Source organism: Patagioenas fasciata, chromosome 6 (genome assembly GCF_037038585.1).
Source record: "Patagioenas fasciata isolate bPatFas1 chromosome 6, bPatFas1.hap1, whole genome shotgun sequence".
In the NCBI taxonomy this organism is placed as follows: domain Eukaryota; kingdom Metazoa; phylum Chordata; class Aves; order Columbiformes; family Columbidae; genus Patagioenas; species Patagioenas fasciata.
In genome coordinates, this window is record NC_092525.1 from 34,201,360 (window position 1) to 34,220,803 (window position 19,444).

The window sequence follows — 19,444 nt, forward strand, 5'->3', positions numbered from 1 at the left end:
GCACCTCATCTTGTTTTGTGGTTTTTTTTTTTTCATTCCAGGCAGAGAATTTTTTGTGGGTCTTTCCAGGCGGACAAATCAACGTGGTGCAGAAATTCTGGCTGACACATTTAAGGTTTGTAGATTGATTCATGCCACAGGAAATATAAGCTATCATCCACTGAACCAATTTAAAAACTATACTGGCCAATACATTTGTCATACTCAAGTGCTTTATTTAGGACTTTCTTTTTTTTTTAAGAAAAGGTACAAGTTACTGAAAAGGTTTGAGCATCCTGTAAGGTGACAGATGCTGAAGTTGAATCTGAAATGGAAGATTGCTGCATAGAAGTAACTTGGATAGTGGGAGACTGTTATTATTTGAGAGCATATCAACACTCATATTCTTAATGTTCAAATGGTTCAGCAATGTGTTCTTAATGCTGGTCCCTGGAGATGTTTTATGTACATACTGTTTAATTACACATTTTACTGTATTTCTTTACAGTTGCAATAATATTACTATTTGAAACATGTTCTGGATTTTACTCTAGTGCACTAGACAAGGCAAACTGGTCCAGAGATGTTTGTCATACTTAAATGGTTGACATTGTGCCCTGGGATATGTTGCTATTGTTAATTTGCAGAGTGTAAAATTAATTATGGAATATCTCAATATAATTATGGAAGCAGGACAATTTAAAAATATTTATAGCAACCATTCTTTGCTCCCATACAGGATTATGCTGTCTCCACAGTCCCTGTTCATGATGCTTTGCATCTGAAGAGCTTTTGCAGCATGGCTGGACCAAACTTGATTGCTATCGGATCAAGTGAAGCTGCACAGAAAGCTCTCAAGGTAAAGTACATAAGAAAAGTTTCTAAACAAAAAAACTTGGTTTTTTGTTTATAATCTCTGCTTAAGAATGCTGGAATTTTAAAGTATAAGAAATGTTTATATCAGGCAGGAGGACAGTGATTTTAATTCAGCTTTAGCTATCTTCAGGAAATAAATGGATAATACAGGTTAAAATGGATTATGCAAGTTTTTACTTACAGCTTTGTTGACTAAAAAGGTGGTGATTTGTTGATAGGACGGAGGAAAGAGATATCATCAGAGCAGTAGGAGATGTTTACTTCAGATGTTGCCATGAGGAAATGTGACTGTTCAGGTTGCCAGAGGGAAAGTAAAAGTTTTGGCATGAAGAAGGAGGGAAAGGGGTCTGATCCCCATTGCAAAGGTGACCTGCGTCCACATTTTGCAGTGTAGGCTTTCTGCATAAAATCAGTAACTCACTCAAGCTGCAGGGACCAGAGTCCAGGACTCCCCATCCCTCCTTCCTCCATCACCTGGCTGCAAAGTCAGGTTCCTTCCTGGTTGTGCTTTTTCCTCCCTAGTCCCATGAGGGTCTCACAACAGTGTGGTGTCAGCAGAAGGGAGAGAGACTAGTCTCACCCCAGCCCTGCTGGTAATTTGAGTCTATGAACATTTTCCTTTAAAGTGGGAGGTGTAGGTTTGAACCCCTGGGCTCAGAGACCTCGTCAGCCTGGGTCTCCTTTTGCTGGCAGACTTGTGGACCAGAAGTCCATTGTGTAGCAGATCAAGGCTCTACTACCACCATCATCCTCAGTGGGAAAGTGTTTATTGCTGCTGTAGCTTGGGCTGGGCTCAGTGGCTTTCCCGCTTGCTGGGGGTAACCAGAGAAAATCTACTTAATTAAGCTTTTTCAGAGATGTGGGCACAGAGACCCCTGGAGGCCCTGAATCTTGTTATGCACATTGGCAAGGAGGCAGCTCACCTGAGAGATCAGCACCTCCACTCCTGCACCGTGGCACAGCTGCAGGCACTGATGCTTTGCAGCAGAAACTTTGGCTGGGGCACCGAAAAGTGCAACTGAGACTTTACCTGAAGCAAAGCTTTGAGGGAATTTTTCCCCATTGATAAATTAGGACCTGCCATGCTACTTGGTTTGGTTTGAGATGCAGATAAGCCCGAGCATGTCTGAAAGCATCACAGCTAAGTGTCTTACACATTTTTACCAGGACTGGCCTTCAAAGGTTAAAATCTACTTTTCAGTGATGGCAGCAAGTCCCAATTTTTCAGCTTATTATTATAGTTTTTTATTTATTGGTGAAAGAATCTCTAAGTGCAGGCCTTGCTCTTTGGCTCTTTAGAAGCCTTCTTGATGCAACATGATCCCGAATGCATGGGGGAGCCAGCTGTGTGTCCCTTATAGTAAGTGACGAGGGGTGGAGACAGCTCTGCTTAACTAGTGAGAAAGCTCTCTGAAATCTGCTCAATTTAAATGCAACTTACACAACCCGTCTTGTCTCTTGCACTCATTCTAAAGCACAAATTATTTTAAAGAACAGCACTATTATCAGTGCCCAAGGCACTGAATCTGTGCCAGGCAGAACGTTTACAACAGAGATAGTATGTAATTCTGAAATCAACATCCCTGGCCCCTAGAGAGTTTAGAAATCCATCTTGCACATCTTGTACACTTCCTTGGCTTCAGTAAGCTAGTAATATTTATTACTTTAAAACATCCTTAAATATTTGCAAGATGGAGACCTGAGAGACTTCTTGTCCTTAGTACCATGCTGCAATATTTTATTGCACATTTGCATTTCAGATCTTACACATTTTCCTCATGGGCATAATCTAGGACTTTTCATTTCCTAGCAGCATCATTTTACTGTCAGAGCTTGGCAGAGATTTGTTGTTTTTTCTTTTTTATCTTCTGACAGTAGAAGATTTAAAATGTCTCAGTTCCCAGCTAAGATAAACCAACATTTCAAATCTCAGAATCTCCCCTGTTGGACATGGATTGAATTATGGAGGCCAGCAAAGTGCAGTCCTGGCTGGCTTGGACTTGCAGCCTGGCAGCAGGTGAGGGAATAGGACAGCAACCTGATTGCTCCGTGGGAGTTTAGGGGAGCTATTAAACAAGAGGACAGTCCCTTGGCTTCCCACATAGTCCTCAGTGGTCTTCAGTTTGCTAATTCTTTTGAACAAGCTGTCAAATTACTCACTTATCAGAAATTGCTATGTGAAGCTCTGGGAGTACATTCCTAGGTTATCACCCATGTCTTCTCCCTGAGAAACTTAAGACAAATGGTTTTGTTTGTAAAGGTCTGATGTTCCTGATGCTGTGAGATTGATTTAGTCTGGGATGGAAAGTGCCCTGCATCTTTCCCTGTGAAACATGCACTGTCCCAAATATTCAGGCTCTAACTCGAAATGCATCGTGAGCAGCACCCTGATGAAGTTTGCAGATATCTACACAGCCCTACACTTGCATAGAGTGTTTATAAACATGAACAAAATTCAAGTACAATACTGGTTGCTAAGAGCTGCAATTTGAACTTGAGCCAGGACTAATCTGAGAAGTCATCAGTTTGATTAAAGGCTTTTGCACAGCTTGGCTAATCATGTTGCAGTGCATCAATTTAGCTATTGTAACCAGAAATATTTTTTGGATAAGCTGATTAAATGTTGTTGGTAACTAGCTGTCAGGTAAATACCAGCATTAATCAAGGTACAGTACAAAGCAGATATATTTTTAAAAGAAAATGGTAATTAAAAAGATAATCTAGCAGTCTTTGATTGCTGGTGGATATCTTTTAAAAAATAGATCAACTGTCAGTTTTCTGTGCGTTTCTCTGCATTGGAGATTTAGCAACATGTTTACATGTGTGTGAGGGTCCTGTTTGCTCACACCTGCCAGCTGAAGTTGGGGACTCTGGCCTGGAGCAGCACTTTTGTGCTGTACCATGTGCCCAGTAAGCTGACAGGTTACGTCAGGCAACCACGTCGCAGTCAGAGCAACATATGAAGTTACCCAGAGCGTGTTTCTTGCTCAGTGTGCTGGATCCAACCTCACTCTCATCCTGGGGAACCTCTAACTGTTCTTCCAGGAGTCTGAGTTTCTTCAGAGAAGCTATTGGAAAACAAAGAGGTAAAGCATCTCTCTCAGAAATGACAGAGTTGGCAGTGCTGCTTATCATTAGCTTCCTCTAATGTTTGAATTCAAAAATCGCGGTTGGTAATCAGGTTCTTGCAGTCTTGTCGAAATGCAATGGCACTAGGATCTCTGGGGCACTGGTACCCAGAATTAAAAGCTGCTCCCTGGATTTCACCAGATGAACTGAGCTGCAGCAGTACTGTCAGCCGCTCCTCCCGTCACCCATCGCAGTCTGCACAGTCCCCTCAGCTTCTGCCGACTCACTTGCCTGGCACAGCCCAGCATGCCACTCCTTTATTGTGCTAGCTTGTTATTTTAAACCTCTCCTTTGTTGTTGCCATTTTTCATGTTTGCTCTGGCAATGCAATCAGACAAGCAAGATGATTAAGCTGTCTTTAACCATCTCTGGTAGTTCAGTTGTTTGCATTCTGTAGTGTGTCTTGTTAGGCAACAAGTGAACTGCTGTGTCATGCTATACTAACATTTTATATTTAAAGTAAGATTTATCTTCCTACTAACAATCTTGTTTGAAAGAGAATTTTTTCTTGATTGTTCTTACTAGTGCAGTATGTTAAAAATAGAAAAAGAAATTACATCAGGTGCTCATGTAGGCAGAGAGCAATTGATCATGAGTTTAGTGCTGTGTGTGTAATGTAAAGTGCTGCAAGTGAGCTAGGAAATGAGTGCACAGAGTGTAGGATTATAAAGCACATGCTAAAGCAGATAATAAATCAGAAGTGACATTTTAACCATGAAATCCTCTTCAGGCTCTGGCAAATATAGAAGATTTCGGCTGCAGCTGGGAAGTGGCACTTGAGGAAACTCAGTGAAAGAGAGAGACAAATGAACTGCAGAACTGCCAGGGCTTGCAGTGGCTATCACATCTGAAACTTTAACTCTCCTCTGCTATTTTCAGCACACACTTAATTCCTTCTTGTAGTTAAACCCATTCATAATTCCGTACACGTCACTCCATAGTTTAATGTTGGCCATGGCTATTGAGCCACTAAAGCCTGAGATTATTTTTCTGTTCCCTCAGTGAAGCCAGGATTTTCTCCAAACATGTCACCTTTGGGCTCTGGTCCTGCACTGTTGGGGTCACTGACCTTTGCCATGAGCATGAATGAGGATGAATTCGGGTTGTGACAGTGCCGGCCCAAGTGTAGGGAGGTGATGGGGCAGCACTGTAGACAAACACTCTGCAGTGAGATTTTCCACAATGAGGGACACAGTCTGGGGTCTTGCTGGGACAACAGATGAGCAGGAACTGGATTGGGACATAATCCAGTTCAGGTTCCAGTAGCACAGGCAAACACAAGGTAAGATGGCAATGGGAACCATGACACAGCATCTTTTATACACTCCTTTCTGTACTCCCTTGCTCTGTACTAAATCCTGAAAAGCCATGTTTCTGCCCATTGGCTGTTTGTGTTGGTTGGTACGGAGCACAAATTCCATCTGCTTTGTGTGATGAGTGAAGACTTGGACAGTGGCGGGTGATGGTGGACACAATCCTTGGTTTAAGCAGGTTTGTCTATGGTCAAACCATTCTGTCACCCTTAGGATAACTTGGTAGCAATCCCAAAGGACCTGAGAGTAACACATGTAGTTCCTAACTTTGGCAAGCTCAGCTGTTTAATCCCTTGCAAGCAGTACATGTTGTATTGATAGCAAGTACCTGCTAATGAAGTTCTCTCATGTGCTGGGAAATTAGGGTTGCCCTTTGGGTAGGCTCTGATGTCAGGCACTGTCTACAAGACTAACCCCTGGGCATCCCCATGGGACTGTTAGAGAAAGCCCCCAGCTGACCCTGCTGCACTGGGGTAACGCCGGGTACCTGGTGGTTGCTGATGGGTCTCAGGAGAGAGCAGAAGACTTAGAAGGAAGATAGGAAATGCATCATGGTGCCTAGGGGTGAGGGCTGTGATTTGGAGAGCACTTATCCCAACATACAGAGTCACAGAACAGCTTGGGTTGGAAGGGACCTTCAAAGCTCATCCAGTCCAACCCCCCTGCAATGATCAGGGTCATCTTCACCCAGATCAGGTGCTCAGAGCCCTGTCCAGCCTGGCCTTGTATGTCTCCAGGGATGGGGCATCCAGCACCTCTCTGGGCAACCTGGGCCAGCATTTTACCATCCTCATTGTGAGAAAAAAGTTCCTCATGTCTAGCCTGAATCCCCCCTCTTTTAGTTTAAAACCATTACTGCTTGTCCTGTTGTAACCTGCCCTGCTAAAAAGTCTGTCCCCATCTTTCTTATAGACTCCTTCTAAGTACTGAAAGGCCGCAATAAGGTCTCCATGGACCTTTCTCTTCTCCAGGCTGAACACCCCAACTCTCTTAGCCTTTCCTATGGCCTGAGCTTAATCCATGTGGCTGCTGTATCTGGGGTATTCTCTCCAATATCTGCACTTCTGAGCTTGTCCTTGGTATCCCAGGCTCTGACCTCATTATTTGCTGGCACTTCATTATGGTTAAGAGTGTATCAATACGCACAGTAGTGTGATACCATGACTTCAGCAAATGCCTTATTTATTGATTTATTTATTTTCAATAAAAGGTTGTATGTGATAGTTCTGACTTGTTCTTGACTCTCCTGTTCAATATCTTCTATTGGGAGTGGTGCTGCTCATTCATGTCCTAAATTATTCCCTGAAGGATGCCGTTGCAAATACAGCCCCATATGCTGTTTTTGTAGAGGTCAAGGAAGGCTTATCTAAAACCACATCTTAGAGATAGAAAGGAGTCTCTTTTGGGCAACTAGGCCTTTGGTCTGTATCCAAAGCAATGATCAGAGCCATGCTTTTAAAGACCTGGGTGCAAGGAGTTGTTTTAACGTTGGCAGTTGCCCCGTTCCTGTGATTAAATGCCTTTAGTTCTTATTCCATCTTGTATAACTGAAGTTACTGCAGTGTGCCAGCTTTAAAGAGCCACGTACCATTTCCCTGCATGAGAGCAGGGTTATGATGCCTGTATAAAGCTGAGGCGTTCCCAGCTCTGCCACAGAAGTGCCTTTGGGATGGACACCTGAGGGAAAATTTCATCTGTCTGGTGTTCTTAGAAAGCAGCCTGTACTCCCAGGTAGCAGGAAAAGGCTCAGCTAAATCTGCTCTTCCTATTGTCTGTGTTGTGTCTGACTTTCCTAGTAATGCACGAGTTTGCATGAAAACATTATCTCTTCTTCCTTAAGAATTCATTATTTGTGCCTCTGCTTATTCCCCACATGAAGTCATAATCCTCTATTTACGATATCACAATGGGTTGCTGTGGAAATGATTACTAATATTAATAACCCAAAAGGATGACATCAGGTAGGGAATTAGCAGAAAGTGCAGATGAATACTGATTTTTCGGTAATGCAGCAACAAAGAAAGCTTAGTGAAATCCAGAGAACAATTGACAACTTGCCCCTAAAAATAAAAATTAAAAAATAAGACTTTGCTGCTTGGCCTTATAGAAAGGAAAAGTAGTCAATTTATAAAATTCTGTGCACTTTCCTGTAGCTCAATCTGATTTTCCATTACTTCATGAATTAGGGGTGTACAGCATCTCAGAGGACACAGGTTTTCACTGACTACCAGATGACCTGGTGCTTTAAAAAGTCAATTAGTTGTGTTTTTCTTTAATTGAAGTTAGATGTTATAATAAACATAGTGCACTTAAGTGAGTGTCTGTACTATCCAGTTTGCATATTTGCAGAAGAATCTACTCATTTGGAAGATACGTACTCAAAAGTGTATATTTATAGGATAGAGGCCGTTGTATTGTCATATTTTATTTTTTAAGGGGTGAGAAAAGCATCCCTTTCCATACATATTTGCTGTCACCAGTTAGGCTGTCAGCCACAGGAGGTGGGTCAGAGGCTGAGATGTCATTTGACTTGCGTAAATGGGGCCTCAGTTTCTGTGGCTTTGCTTCTTATTTTTTTCTTTGACTATTCTCTCCCTGGGTTCCTGTTCCTAAAGACAGGATGTTCGTCCTCTCGCCTTCTTGACTGAAAGCAACACACGTCAGCTGCTTCCTTTTCCCCTCCTCAGGTCGTGGTTTCCCTTTGCAGCATCCTTGGGCAGAGCTGGCAGGCAGGTGACAGCATGGCTGTGACACCATGTGGTTCAGAAGGGCTGAGCAGCCCAGGTGGCCACCTCAACGGCACGTGGTGCCCGTCACATCTGCAGTGATGCAAAAGGTGTCCTGCGCCAGGAAAAGCCGAGGAGGAGGGCGGGAGAGGTTGCTTTAAGAACTTTGCCTTCTGGAAAACATGACTGAGAGGGTGCAGCAGGGAGGAAAAGCCCAAAGCCCAGCTGCTGAGAGTGTGGGTGGCAGGTGGAAAACAAAGTAGCACTCTGGCTGTGTATGGGCTAAGAAATTTGGTTTAGTGACCACAGTAGACTGGAGTGTTACTGGTTTCAAACAGATCTCAAATACATTTTGCATCCATAGGGTCTATGCTACCCTGTCCTACATCTCCAGCAGACTTTTCAGTACCTGACAAGAAGCCTTAGATCATTCTGCTGTGATTTATGCTGCTCAAAATGTCTGTCTTGTCCCCTTTCTAATGGTTCTACCCTTCTCTCTCCCACCTCTCTGTATTTTGGGGGTGACAGTCCTGATAGATCATGACATTCAAGCAGGATCGCTGGCTTTTCCAGCTCTGCTCCTCTGTCCCCTCTGGTCAGCCTGGCCAGCTGTTTGTGGTCACAGTTGGCACTGCTGTGTTTGAAGGAAACTCTGAGCAGCCTGGTTTGCCTGGCAGGCTGCGTCCCCACACCCAGGTGCCTAGCACTGTGGCATCACTTGCCAGCCCTGCTCTGCTCTGCGCTTCCTTGTGTTGAACCCTAAAGCTGCTGCTTTCTCTCTCCAGTGCCAATTGTTTCTCCAAATACGAAGAAGTGAGGAAGGCACTTAATAGACAGAGACAGGGCAATAAAACAATGAATGAAATTCAGTGTAGATAAGTGTGAAGTGATGTGCAACAGGGACAGGGAGAACAACAGTATGAACATCACATACAAAATAATGTGCTCTGACTGATCATTGCCACAGAAATAACATCTTGGGCTTGTTGAAGTTGCCAGTTCAGCTGAAAAACAAATGGAGAATATCATTATGACACTGATTAAAGCTGTGGTGCATCTGCATGTTGGCTGTTGTATGCACTTTGCATGAACAACCCCTCCATTCCAGAAAAGTAGAACTGGAAAGATTTGGAGAAGTGCAATGGGGATGAACAGATACCTGGAACAGCTTGCCTAAGGAGACAAATTAAGCAAGTTGCAACTAAACCTGGAAGAGTGACAACGAACTTCGGATCATAGATGCCTGCAAAATCAGGAATGATGTGTAAAAGATGACAGGGGGTCAATTATTTGCTGTCTTTTCTAGTGCAAGAACCAGGGGAGCTCTAAAGCTTCATCTAATCTCTGAAGCTATCTTGCTGCAGGTTCACAGGTGAACTGGATGGACGCCTGGAGCAGTGCTGTGGGTGGCCTCCTGCTGTACGACAGCTGACAAGTTGAGGTTCCCAGGAAGCACACAGCAAATCCAGTTGTCTCCAGTTCCCTGTCTTAGGATCAAGTGGGATATTGTCACCTCTCACGTGGGCTGGAGACCCCCATCATGCAGCACTGAAAAATAAGCTCTTCCAGGTTCTGCAAGCATTAAAAAGTGGCAGGTGTGGTAGCCAGCGGTATTTTCCAGGTAGCAAGTGGTAGTTTACCTTTCTCTCAGTCCTTCCTCCCAATGGCAATGTACTGGCCAGATGCCTGTCCTGATCTTGTGCCTTACAAGTGTAAGGGCACAAGTCTGACACTGTCCCCAGACAGGTGGTCCTTCCTCTAAGCAGAAGAGAAGTGTGCTGTCCTCCCGAACTCCCAGCCAGCTTGGCTGGATGTGGCTGCATAATGCTGAATTATTCTTCTCATCCGTGTTAGTTGCCCTGTATCACAAAAAGACTTTGTTTTCATTGTTGTAGGCGAAATCTTGATGTAGCTTAATCTTTTCTCACAATTTTCAGTCTTTTGGATTAAAATATTTCAATTTGCTCTGTACCCCAGGCCAAATGTCACTTAAGCATCAGCATAAAACAGACCAAACTTTAATGTACTTGGAAAGAAGGAAGAGAGATGGAAAAAATACCTTAAATAGTTTTAAGTGAATAGTTATGTTTTCAGAATACTGTGGATTGAAGAGTTTAGGAACGGGTATCTGAAATCTGATGAGAGAACAACCCTGTGGGTACAGGTTTACACACATTTGACTTGGCCTTAGGTTTGATTTTTCTTCTAAATTTTGGGAGCAGGGGCTAATCAAAGCAGAAGTCAGACCCTGAAAATCTGCACTTCTGCTTCTCTGTCAACATGACACAGGCATTTTTCTGTCCATTGTTCATTGCCCTACTAGCAAGAGGAGCATTCAGTGTGTGTTTGGTTTAGCCTGTGTGGTGTTGGAGATACAAAGGTGCATTGCAGGTGCAATGGGTTTGGTCACTGTCTGGGTGGGAATGGTCCTGGGTGGCAGTGGGGCTCAAACTGGGCCTTCCTCAGGGAGGGGGAACATTTGTAACTAGGCTTGGCTTAAAAATGCATGTGGTCATCCTAACTTTTGTCAGTAATAATAGGCATACACATTTTTCCTTCATGTATAATGCTGCTTCATATTTAGGATTATTTAGCTTATCCATTACCTCAGTTGTCTGAGGACACACTGTAAAAAAGCTATAGAAAAGGCATTTTAGGCTATGCGAATGACTTCAACATAAGGAAAGCATGACTAAGGGCAGAGAGAATGCGCAATGAAAATTACCCTCTTTAGGCTGAAGAAAATTCCCAGAAAAACTAGGCATGCGGGAAATGCCTGGCTCTTAATATAACTGGTCTTACAATGTTTGTGGGCGGAAAGCCAGGCCTCCACAGATGCATTGTGAGAAAGCTATAGTCTTCATAAACTTGTCATTTCCCAAAAAATATATAGTTTTGAGGTGTATCTGATAGAAAATACAATCAGGGGACCTTGCTTTTGTCTCTTCCTCAGCCGTGGACAGGCACATGTGCTTAGTGACTTTACATAGTACAAATATAGAAAACCCTACAGGTCTATAAAATAACCTGATTGCGTCATATTGGTGCATTTCTGCTGTATCCAAAGCCTCCCTGTGGGCAGATTTGGGGTGTTATTGCCAGGGAACTCTCTCAAAGAACGTGGTTTTTGAAATTTTAGTTCAACATGCAGGCATAGTTGTAACAGCAATGAAAGAGGGGAGTCTCATATTGTCAAACCTCCAGCTACTAATAAATTATTTCTCGTGGAGCCATTCAAGCCAGCTGAGAACCCATTCCCCCTGCCAAAGCTGTGCACTCACACTACTGTGCTGCTGCATCTCGCTTTCCCACTCATTTTTTCTCTTTTGTTTCTGAATTAATTCAGCCACCACTTCTGTGCTTTTTAGTCTTGAAAACAATCCTCCTAAACAATCCGCCATCCTCTCCCAGGATCCCCGGAGCTGGTTCCTGAGGCGCAGGCAGAGCCCTGACACTTGTTCATTTCTTCTACTCTTCTCAGTTCAGCATTTTGCAGAAGCAAATGAATGGCAGATGTGTCCATACCCTTCTGCTTAAGAATTCATTTGTAATTTCATATGGAAATGTTTCAGAATGATTCACAGGATTTTTCTGATGAATGAGCTGCTCCTACAAAAGACCTACAATATCAGATTCTCTTCCCAGCAAGGACTAGAGAAAACACAACTGTTTGGGAGCTGAGTAAAATCCAGGTGCGGTGGCTTTTCCTCTACTGATGCGTATATATTAGTGCAGATTTAATAAATATGTTTCCTTAATCAAGACTTATAAAGATTATGTAAGGAAGACAAGAGATGCTGCAGGTAGAGGATGGGTCTGCTGGCTCTGTTTACTGTGGAGAAGAGCTGCACTGGGTGCAGACGTGTCACCTACTGTAGATGTCTGCAACATCAGGGAAAGCGGAATAAAATGCATCTTGACAACATAACACAAACAAAATTACAAATACGAAAGTTGACCACGGTAAGCACAGTAATAAAGATACATCCGGTAAAGTAAAGGTGCAAGGATTTTTTTCCCCAGAAAAACACACTAACCTTTTATGGAAGTAGATGTGACTTTGGAAACTGGGGAGAGTTTCATAACTTCAGAAGGAACAAGAAATGACAATCTGATAACACTTCCTCAAGAATGCATGGAATTCTTCACTGTGAGTTTCACGTTCTCCGTGGGATGCAGATGACTCAGGCTATGACATGAAAAATGTGCCCAAACCTATAAAGGAATTACTTAGAGTAGGTGTGTGCAAGCATGAGTTGCTTTGTTGCTTCCCACTATATTGTAGGTACTCATTGGAATTCAGTTCTATATAGTATTTTTTTAATGAATGAGAAGTAGTACAAGTGAATGACCTTCCAAATAATTTAACAATAAACTTAACTGTGCCTAAAATTAAAGTCTGCTCTCTGCTGTGTGATGTGAATCTGTGGGGTTTCCCTGAGAAAAGGCAGTTTATTTTAGAAAGTTTGTTAACAGAATACCAGTTTATTTTAAATATAAAATTAACGTGAATTTTTAAGCTGAAAAAACCCCTTTTTTTCTGTTTGCATCTTTGCAATATATGTGGAAACATAGCGGGGCTAGGAGAGAAGCTGAAACACTTGCATTTGCTTAGATTTTCAGTAGGACCAATGTTTTTGACTTTGAACTTTGTTTACTTCTGTGTTATTCTCGGTCTCTGTCAGGGTGAAGCTGATGTAAAGCTGGAATGGTACAATGGGGAGTTGGGCGTCTCGTATCCAGGCTTTTCCCATCTTTATTAAAAAGTTGAGCCTGATCCAAAACACAGGATCTCGGGCTTCTCATGCTCTGACAGTCTGTCTCTGAAATTCCAGACGGGATTCAAATTTGTGTATGAGCCCTATACTTATAGACCCAACCTCTGAAACCCACCAGCTCTTCTGTTCTGAGGAGGTGATTGTGTTGTCCCCTTGGGAACGCGGATTAGCCCAGACGTGCCTCCTGACTCCCCCGCACAGGTGCCCAATGAAAGAGTAACTGCTTGGGAAGCAGAAAGGAGGTCCTTGAAAAGCATTGAGATTGGGCTGATATCCAAGCTGGGAACTGTTCCTGTCCTGTGTGTGTTAATTCATGCTCGTTTTACAAATATTGACTGATGGCTGCTTTTTTTGAGGCTGTTGAGTACCTATAGTTTCCATCAATGTGAGCAGGAATTTTGCATACTCAATGTACATTCCTTGAGGAAAAGGCCCCACGGAGGATGCTTACTGAGTGCCCTGCTTAATCCTGCTGCTTGCAGGCACCATTTCACAAGGTTTTCTACTGCTCATTTCAGTTAGGTTTAGTAGATTCTTCCCTGAAGGGCAGAGATGAAAAGAGATCTTACTTGCTGCATAGGAAAAATGGCCATTGGCTGACATGGCAATCACAATTAGCTATTTTTTGCAGCCTATTCTCCCATTTGTTTGGGGTTGCTAATGTGTTTGGTTTCAACAGCTGCACTTTGTCTCCCAACAGACCATGCAGCAGATGAGTGACCACCGCTACGACAAGCTGACGGTGCCCGACGATGCTGCAGCAAACTGCATCTACTTAAACATTCCCAGCAAAGGGCACGTCCTGCTGCACCGAGCCCCCGAGGAGTACCCAGAGAGTGCAAAGGTGAGAGGGGCCTGGGAGACCCCCAGTATCCCAGCCTTGCCGGGAAGTCGGTGGGAATTGAAATTAGATGCTGTCCAGAATGGGCTGTTCCACCCATTGTGGAAATACCAGCTGGTGAAAGGTGGGAGGCCTGGGTTCTGTTCTCAGCTCCACTGCTGATTTAATTACTCTGTCTCTTGTGCCCCTGGTGCTGCTTCTGCGTAACTGGACATAGCAGCAGTTCCCCTCACTGCAGTATTGATGTGCGTGAGTCCCATGGCCAGAAGGCCACATAAATGTTAGGGTGTTAGGATTAATTACAAATGACAAGATAGCTTAGCTCCTGCTGATAAATCCATGCCTGTTCATTCTATAAATACTTAGAGAAAAGGAAAAGTAGAGAGGTGTGAAGTGTAACGATTTCTGTTCTGTTTCCTAAACAGGTATTTGAAAAACTGAAGGACCACATGCTGATCCCAATAGCCAACACAGAACTGGAGAAAGTAGATGGGGCACTCACCTGTTGCTCTGTGCTTATTAACAAAAGTTCAGAATTATGAGTTTACAGAGTCCCTCCCTTGTAACTGGCAATAATGTTACACACAAGGTAGACGAATCTGTACCCACACTTTTATTGTTTTTATTGACAATCTACTGTACCACTGTGCTACTAACCCTTGTTTACAAACTTTTGCTTTGTGTATTTTTATTATGTCCTTGCAGATGGTATTCAAGGTGGACATACAGTTTCTTGGGGGGGCACATAACTCTGAAATATGTTAGTCCCGTGGGCTAGCAGAAGACAATTATAACATCTAACTCCTAGCTTTAGTGATTTAACATATCTGTGTGAAAATTTTATGAAAACCAACTAATTCTCAATATTTCAAGCACCTCTGTTGTCTTTCATTGTTCCATTCTCCTGTCTTTTTTCTCTTGCTTCCTTGCTCTGCATCTTTTTTCTCTTCCTTGGTCCTCTTTACTTACAGTGATGCAAGGTATTGGTTGGACTGAAGAAAACTTGGTGAGCTTACGAACTTGTTACGCTGTGTGGTAGGGAAGCTTTCCGCACACTGTCTGGATCAGTGGGCAACGGGCAGCGCTCACTGTCTCAGCTGTATCGTGTTGCTGCTGCTGGGCACAGTGGTGGCTGGAGTCAGTTTCAGATGCCAGGCAGCACCTTTGGAAAAAGCTTCCTCTGATGGGAGCGTTCAAGGGCAATGTCTGCCTGGGAAACCTGAAAAACAGAAAAAGAGAGAGTGGCGAAGCCACACAAGATGCATCCTGAAAGCTTGGGTTGCAATTTGCTGCTAATACCATGGCTTTCAATTTGGCAAGAATGGAACAGGAGTTTTTAAAAAGGCCTGATCCCAGGGAGTACCCAGACCACAAAAATGAAAAACTGAGATGCTTTTGGAAAAGCCAAACCTACAAAAGTAATGGGGTCTTTTGTTTTTGTTTTGTTTTGTTTTACTTCTGTCTCTCCTTTCTGTTTTATGCTCACTTTTGGAGGCCACTTACTAGCAAAATTCAAAAGAAAATGGTGATAGGAGGAGTTGAAGGACAGCTATTCCTGGATTATGCTCATGAATAAGGGAAGCTATTTTTTCCTGAAAGACTGGCATTTGTATTTTACATGCCCTTGGGGTAGTTTTCCTTGGAACAATAACTTTTTTTTTTTAATTGCATGAATATTTACTGTGGTATTCAGTTAAAACAAATACAATTTTTGTAGCAAATTCCACAACATGTTTACCCACTGAGTCATACTTTTTTTTTCCCACCACAGTAAAGTGAAGCATACCCCATTGTATTCACATGCTTCTTGTTAAATCATTCGTAAACTAAGGATGGAGAAATTCCCAAACAGAGGCAGCAGTGGGAACTCTCCAGAGGCTGACAAATAGCCTGAACACGTTATCAACTTCCTAGACATCTCCTCCGCCTTTCCTGAACCACTTGTGGCGTGTTGCTAAGGCACAGTAAGAAGCGAGCAGGGGTGGCTCGGGCAGTGTTAGCAGGAAAGCAAATAGCAGTCACGGAGCGCACATGGGGATATCCTCTGGAAACCTGCATGCTTCTCTGTGCACTCATCGGGGAGGAAACACAAGTACTCATACCCGTAGGTACTCCTCAGCTTATCTCACACCTCATTGCAGTGGCCAACGGGGAGGAAACCTCCTCGCAGCTACCAGAGTATATCTGATGCTTTGTGGGCACACTGAGGGAGAGCGCAATGATGAGCAAATGTATGTAGAAAGAGAGCATGTCCCAAAGGAAACCTTCTGCCAGCCAGACAGCAAGTGCTGTTTTTATGGCTGTGTGCTGTCCCAAAGGGTTCTCCTAATACTTCCCCTTTGTCTCCTCCATTCCCATGTGCCATCACTTAAGCCTGACACAGGTGATCAGGCTCTAAGGATGTAAACATTGCAGTGGGGGAATCTCTTTTTCTACCTTCCCTTTAGTGCTTTTTAAATATCTGATAAAGCATCTTGCATTTTAAAATGACTTGACATTAAAAAAGGATATTGTGCCAAAAAGTGACCCTGCAGTATTTAACTGTGAGCTTAGAAACAAGACGTACTCTGTTAAAAACCTGCACAGTGCGGGAGCTGTTGTACAAAGCCAGAACAGGATCCCCTCTGACCTGTCCCTGGCCCCCATCCGTGTCGTTCATCCCCTCTTCTCTTCTCTCGCAAGAGCATCCAGCTGCACTAGGACAGCATTAGGCTTTGGGATTTCTATTAAATTCACCTCTCAAACTTTCTGTTGTGTGTTGATTGGTTGGGTGGGTTTTTTTCCTCCTCTTCCACCCTCTCTCACCTTTAACTTGCCTCTCTCTTCCTTGGATTCTCGTTTCTAGTTTATGGCATGATGAGCACTTTTCTCTTTCAACCCCAAGTGACTTTACATCTGTTGCCTCAGTTCTACTTGAGTTTTCTTTTTCTGCACTCCTTCCCCTTTGCTCTTCACTCCAAAATACCACAGTCCACAGTGGACTATTGTAGATTCACTCCCTTCTTGAGTAGGTGCGAGGAGAAACTGAGGGGTCTGCTTTGGCCCTGAGCAAGTTCTTTTGAGCTGGAAGGATGACTGTCAATAGGAGCTATAGACCCAGAGAGTGGCAAGGATGAGTCCTCTTCTTTAGGATTACTCCAGCAAAGGGAAACATTTGTGATGGACGTTGTTGAGATCTTTTGTCCCTGAAAGCAATAGAATAGGTGACAATTTCCCTGACTCCCCAAGAGAGGGAGATGGGGAGTTGGGATCTCAGAGCTGGGAAATAATCTGCACTGACAGGGAGGCTGGTCTTTCATCTGGTGCCATTTAGATTTCCTTGCTTTCAGGGCTGCATTTTGCTATACAGAAAGAGCAAAGGAGGGGCTGAGGGACCTGAAGTCCCTCAGGTGATATTTTCTAGTTGTGTTCAAACTGTCCAACTTGAGACACAGAATTTAGGTGCTCTAAATCACACATGCTTTCTCTCTGTTGATCTCAGTAGATACCCAACTCCTAACATAGATCCTCTAAATCACATCTTAGCCTGATGCCAAAAGTTACCTAAGCTGGCTAGTGGGATTGCCCTCACCTCTCTGCCTTTAGCCTTATTTTTTATTCTGGTATTATAAAGCAAAAACATTAAGAGCACTTCTGTTAGCACATTTGCAGTATGGTACTAAGAACTAAAATCATGCCAAATCCTTCTTGTTCTTGCTGTTTGCTATTTTTTCTGTTGCCCAAATGAAGAATTCAGTTGTGAGGACATTTATGCTGCGATACATATGCATCTAACAGGCATCTTGTACATCTTGTCATCAGAGCATTTCTCAGATGCCTGATACAAATCATCATCCTTGATTAACATAAATAATAAAATCCCAAACCAAAAAAAGGAGACGAGACACTGAGCACTAATAGCTGCCCACATGAAACACTTGATAACAACTGTCTGGCTATATGACACAACAGGCCAGCGCAGAAGTTCTTGTGGTTAATAGCTCAGCAATGGGGCTTGAATTACTCATCAAAGGGTTTTTTTTTTCTTTTGAGCAATCAGTTCAGCTCAGTTCAAATGAAAGAGCTACAATGTGCATTATAGATCTTTCATGGATGTTCTCTTCACCAAGAGTTTAGGGCGAGCTGTGATATGTGGGTTTCTTTCTTCACTAGAATGTGAATACAGTGTCTCTCTCTGCAACAAAAATGTGAATGCATACTGTACCTTAGAAGATAAACTTGAATTCTTCCATTGCTGAATTTTTTGTCTTTTCCATGCTAATACACTCCTTTTTGGTCTTAAATAGGTGCCACTGTATGAAGCTATGCTCTGATTATTTTTTGATGATTTCCGTGTGATAGGTACAGAACTCATAGGCAACACTATGTCCAGTTTTAAAATCAAAAGGTCAGTGCACAGAATGCTGTTTGTTCACAGCAGGATGAAATATGGGGGAAAAACCAAGCATTTGATTTCATTCAGCTTCTTATACATTATACCAATGAAGTCAGAGCCAAATTACCTTGATTAAAAACAGTAACATTCACATGGAACCATCTGGGGAAAATAATTTAAGATTGTCTATTTTTGCTTTTATCAGTAAGGAAGCTGAAAAGATAAGACTGCCTAAAGAGTGGTATTTGTTAAGTGATTGTGAACAAAGTATCATGGGACCTCATGTATTTTCTGAAAAGTTTTAACTGGAGGTTTGATGTAACTTGTATAGAGTTGCATGTGAATCGTGTTAGTTACCGTTTACATTGTATTGTTCTGCAGTGCACAAATAGGACTACTGAACACAGAGGTGTTACATTTCATTAAACTTAAAAACTTGTTGCAGTATGTAGTTCCCCACTTTTTGTGCCAAAAACATCAATACATTCCATAATCTGTTCTAATAGAGGTTTGCACTTTTTTTTTTTTTTGGTGACTCTTGCAGTTTCAATACTATATATCCCCATCATGAAGGAATAAAGTGTCAGTTGTACTGTGCACTGTGTAGTTTTTGCCTCTTGTTTTGAAACTGAAAGCAGATACATTTAATACTGTTCATGCCATCTTTTTATATGGAAGGTTATTACATGCCTAGAAATAAAGCCAGTTATAGACATTAGTACTAAAACCTTTAAGCCTGTTGGAAGAACTCTCGACTCTTTAAAAACAAATAACTATTTTAGACTCTACGTTTAATAATAATGTATGGAGGAGGGATATTGCCTTTGTGTTCTGGATACAATGGTTGTGACTAAATTCTGTTGTTGTCCAAGATAACTAAACAGATGTTGCTGTAGCATAATATTGTCTGTGTAGCTCCTGTATTTACTATCAGTTATAAAAGGTGCAACTACAGATGTTTGGTGGCATGGCTTTGATGGTTAAATTATTCACGTAGCTCTTGTGTCTTCTCTCCCCGTGGATGTCAGGAGAGGTGACCGCATTTCAGAGATTGCTTGGTGGTAACATGACAGATGGTTGCAGATTTTATATCTAAATACTACTTGTTGTGTGCTACAAATAGCACAGGTGGAGCTAATCTCTGCTCGTACTCTTGTGCTCTGATATCATTAGGTTATGATATTTGGATTAACGATCTCAGGAGACCATCCAGTTATTCAAGGCTTTATGAACGTGTGTCCCAGTGCTCATGGGCTGTCAGTGCCACCTTGCGGCATCCAGGTTCCACTTGTTCAAGGCCTCACTATTGCTGCTTTTTTTTTTTTAAGGAACCCAACATAAATTGACCATACTGTACCAAAAGTATTACACCACTTCCAAACTGTACAGCTTTGCTAGTAACAGGACTTTAAACAAACCTTAATCCA

General features: G+C 42.7%; 1 protein-coding gene across 2 annotated transcripts in view; it reads left to right on the top strand.

Moving 5' to 3' along the window:
* The window catches only part of DDAH1 (dimethylarginine dimethylaminohydrolase 1), a 97,727-nt gene extending 79,113 nt beyond the window's left edge, over window positions 1-18,614 (top strand). For both annotated transcript variants that reach the window (XM_071810474.1, XM_065841889.2), the window contains exons 3-6: window positions 42-115; window positions 719-838; window positions 13,502-13,645; window positions 14,068-18,614. In XM_071810474.1, coding sequence (XP_071666575.1) covers window positions 42-115; window positions 719-838; window positions 13,502-13,645; window positions 14,068-14,184 — 455 coding nt within the window. In that variant the 3' untranslated portion in view covers window positions 14,185-18,614. The remainder of the gene's footprint in view (window positions 1-41; window positions 116-718; window positions 839-13,501; window positions 13,646-14,067) is intronic.
* Window positions 18,615-19,444: the final 830 nt, after the last annotated feature.